The 5,000-nt window shown below is 38.3% G+C and overlaps 1 protein-coding gene across 1 annotated transcript in view; it reads left to right on the top strand.

Moving 5' to 3' along the window:
• Positions 1 to 63: 63 nt before the first annotated feature.
• The window catches only part of pop1 (POP1 homolog, ribonuclease P/MRP subunit), a 30,029-nt gene continuing 25,092 nt past the window's right edge, over positions 64 to 5,000 (top strand). Inside the window, exons 1-4 of the mRNA XM_079625083.1 lie at positions 64 to 175; positions 2,843 to 2,918; positions 2,999 to 3,103; positions 4,379 to 4,554. Of these exons, the coding sequence (XP_079481209.1) occupies positions 2,843 to 2,918; positions 2,999 to 3,103; positions 4,379 to 4,554 (357 nt within the window). The 5' untranslated portion in view covers positions 64 to 175. The remainder of the gene's footprint in view (positions 176 to 2,842; positions 2,919 to 2,998; positions 3,104 to 4,378; positions 4,555 to 5,000) is intronic.

Consider the following 5,000-nt stretch of genomic DNA (forward strand, 5'->3'; position numbering starts at 1 on the left):
ATCCCTTTAACGTGTCTTTGTTCTGAAAGGACTACATTTCCCATCATCCTCTGAACCGGAAGTAAGCGCAGGTTGTGCACGTGGGCTGTCAGAGCGTGAGCTGCAGCTCGAACAGGAAACTTACACACAAACTGTTCAAACCGAATTAAACTGAGGACACTAACTGCGCTTCAAGGTAAGTGTGTGTTATAATAAGTGTGTTTTAAGTGTTTTTCTGCTATAAACACCCGTTAGAAGAGAGTAACGCGCAGATCATCACACACACACACACACACACACACACACACACACACACACACACACACACACACACACACACACACACACACACACACACACACACACACACACACACACACACACACACACACACACACACACTTACTCACTCACTCACTCAGATTTACAGGCAAACAGAGCAGTTTGAAACATTATTTAAAAGTATAATTTTAAGTCCGATTCATTCATTGTTCAATATTGATGGATATTAAATAACAGGTTTACCTTTTTTTTATTAAGTGCTTAAATACATTTTTACTACATTGTGTGAAGGTTGTAAGGATATAACTTTTATTACTGTGTACACACACACACACACAGACACACACACACACACACACTATACACGATACAATACACACTACAATACACGCTACACTACATTACACTACACACACTACACTATACACACTACACTACACACACTACACTATACACACTACACTACACACACTAGACTACATTATACATTACAATACACACTACATTACACACTATACTACACACACTACACTATACTACACACACTACATTATACACACTACACTATACACACTACATTACACACACTACACTATACACACTACACTACACACACTACACTACATTATACACTACATTACACACACTACACTATACACACTACACTACACACACTAGACTACATTATACATTACAATACACACTACATTACACACTATACTACACACACTACACTATACACTACACACACTACATTATACACTACACACACTACACTATACACTACACACACTACACTATACACTACATTATACACTACACACACTACATTATACACTACACACACTACATTATACACTACACACACTACACTATACACTACACACACTACACTATACACTACACACACTACACTATACACTACACACACTACACTATACACTACACACACTACACTATACACTACAATATACGGCTGTAAATGATGAATCACGATTAATCGAATCCAAAATAAGAGTTTGTGTTTACATATTATATGTGTGTGTATTGTGTATAATTATTAAATACACACACATGCATGTATATATTTGAGAAATATTTGCATTTATATACTGCATATATATATTTTTATATGATTTATATTATATATAAATAGAACAATTTTATATGTAAATAACACATTTTTCTTAAATGTATCCATGCATGTGTGTGTATTTATATATACAAAATAATTATACACAATACACACATATATATTATGTAAAAACAAACTTTTATTTTGGATTTACAGCCTTTTCAATACACACTACATTTCACACACTACATTACACACACTATACTACACTATACACACCACACCACACTATACACTACACACACACACACACACACACACTATACACTACACACACTATACACACCACACCACACTATACACTACACACACACACACACACACACACTATACACTACACACACTATACACACCACACTATACACTACACACACTATACACTACACACACACACACTATACACTACACACACTATACACACCACACACTATACTACACTATACACACCACACTATACACTACACACACACTATACACTACACACACTATACACACCACACACTATACTACACTATACACACCACACTATACACTACACACACACTATACACTACACACACACACACTATACACTACACACACACACACACACTATACACTACACACACTATACACACCACACACTATACTACACTATACACACCACACTATACACTACACACACACTATACTACACTATACACACCACACTATACACTACACACACACTATACACTACACACCACACACTATACTACACTATACACACCACACTACACACACTACACACACTACACACACTATACTACACTATACACACACTATACACTACACACACTATACTACACTATACACACACTATACACTATACTACACTATACACACTATACACACCACACACACACAGTGAGTGAGTGTGTTACTTCTTCTAAGCTGATTCTGCACATTGTGTGTAATGATCTGGTTCTGTCTGCAGTTCTGGACTCGTATATTTCTCTTAATATTCAGTAATATTATTTGACTGAACTGACTGAACTGATGATGACACTGTTTTCTCCAGAACTGCTTTATTTATTACTGGTAATTGAACGTGCAATGAGCTGAACAGAATCAGCAGAACTCTGAGTAATGATCCTCTCTTCTTCTGTGGAGCTGCTTCACTCCTGAGTCTAAGTTTCTCTCATATCTGGTGAAGTTTCATCATTGATTCTGTTATTCTCCTGTTTATTACTGTGAAGCTGCTCTGAAACATCTGTACTGTATAACGCTGTAGAAATAAAGCTGAGCTGTGTGTGTGTGTGTGTGTGTGTGTGTGTGTGTGTGTGTGTGTGTGTGTGTGTGTGTGTGTGTGTGTGTGTGTGTGTGTGTGTGTGTGTGTGTGTGTGTGTGTGTGTGAGAGAGAGAGAGAGCGAGCGAGTGTGTGTGTGTGTTCATCACTTGAGCTGACTGAACTGAATCTGTGTTCAGATGACGGGAGCAAAAGACCGAATGAGAGAGAAGAAGATGAGAAACCAGCCGAGGAACGTGACGTACACGAGCGCAGGTGATCGGCTCTTCAGCTCTTCAGCTCAGTGTTGGTCTGATCACGTATTATGTGTTTATTGACTGAATGCTCCTCTACAGGTCGTGGTGCCGGGAGAGGTCAGGGGTCACAGGTGTGTGGCTGGGTCAGAGGTCATCAGCCTGGGGGTCATGGTTACAGTCAGGATCTGCCCAAGTACATCACAGGTGATCAGAAACACGTCATTATAGAAGATCCCTTTAATGCTAATAAACCAAGAGAAAATCACTCGCTGTTATAGTAGCTCAACTTTAATATGAGCTTTCAGGCGAGACTCTACAGGTGAATAGGGTACATTTTTAAATAATAGATATCACCATGAAACTTCCTCAGTTGATTACTTACACAAGTTCATAAAAAATGTATTACAAGTTTTTGAAATTTGTATGTTTAATTATGCAAATTAGGCATTATCTCATTAAATATGCACAATTTTGCATATATTTTCATTAGATAGAGCTGAACATATGATAAAGCCAGGTGCAAAATTATTTTTTCATTTTGATTACACACAAGATGTTCAGAGGGATTTCAGGATATATGCTTTCATGACCTAGGAAATCTAAATATACTGTCCATAGCCTTAAAAAATCAATTTTCACCATATTTTTTGGATTAAAATGTCACATAAATCAGGCCAGGAATGATTTATTAACAAATCCCTCTGAACATATCTTCAGAATACTGCTAAGTGTGTAACTGGAGAGTTTGGTGTACATCGGCTGAGATGTTCATACTGGAGAATGACAAACTCATTTTGAGAAAAAGGCATTTAAAGATTTGTAATGTAAAAATTCATATACTTTTTAGTGGAAACAACTTTTTACAGACACAATATCTCAGATCATTAGCAACAACAATACAAACCACCTAAATCACATCAAAACTTATAAACACAGCATTTATGGCCTTTAACTGAGCAGAAAACACACATCTGAGTGTCAGAGCGCGTCACGTGATGCATCTGAACCAATCACGGCGTCAGACATTGACATCAGCCAATGAGATTTCGCTTTTAGAGTTAAATGCCCATTGTACTTTCACGATTGGTTGCTGATTAAAAGGAAATTACCATATTTGGATCCGACAGCATTGTACAGGAGAGAGAGCTTTACAGAAGTGTGTGTGATTAAAGGAAGAACACAGAGATCGCGGATCATGATGATTCAGAACGACAACTTTTGTTGAATTTCGGAGAAATCTACAGACTCAAATAGACACAGTGTAGTAAAATAAAGACCTAAATGTGTATTTTGGACTTTTTTTCACCACAAGCCTGAAAGAAGACATGTTATTGAAGAAGGGGAAGCTGGTTAATTCTGTCCCGTGGCCACTGAAAACATGGTTATGTATAATTATGATATTGCATTTCTGTCAACAGATCCTTCTAAATATTACACACTGCACCTTTAATAATGAATGTTGTTTGTTTGTGCCTCCAGCTTCGTACTTCGCTAAAGCTCGCGCGGCTGAGGTGAACGCCATGCTGAAGGCCGCCAGTAGCCCCGCCGGCAGCTGCCGCGTGTTCAGCGCTCTGCCCAAACACATGCGCAGGCGCGCCATGAGCCACGACAGCAAGAGACTGCCGCTACGCCTGCGCGAGGGAGCGCTACGCCTGGTACTGCACTCCGGCTCACTCCGGCTCACTTCCTCTGTAGCGCTTCACACATTACAGGGTGTGATGAGACCTCGCATACTTAATGTTTGCTCTTGTTAAGACTAAGAAAAAACTGCTATTTATTTTTGTTATTTATACAGTTTTTATTTCTATGTTGAGTTATGAGGTCACACACCGCCTCAGTCAGGAGTTCTGGAAGTGGTTATGTATTTCAGAAATGTACATATACAAAATCACAGTTTGTGAAAAAAGGTACTAGTTTAAACTATTTTATAATTTAAGGCAGAAACTATGAGCTCACTGAAGTAATGAAGACTTGTTTGTTAACTGTAGCATTGGTTGATTCAGGGTCTGCGTCATCTGAAGTCTCCTCGGGAGTTGGCGCCGTCTCCTCATAGATGTTTAATACTAACACCTATTCTATTCTATATCTATTCAATTTTTTA

Source organism: Phoxinus phoxinus, assembly GCF_949152265.1.
Source record: "Phoxinus phoxinus genome assembly, chromosome: 10".
In the NCBI taxonomy this organism is placed as follows: domain Eukaryota; kingdom Metazoa; phylum Chordata; class Actinopteri; order Cypriniformes; family Leuciscidae; genus Phoxinus; species Phoxinus phoxinus.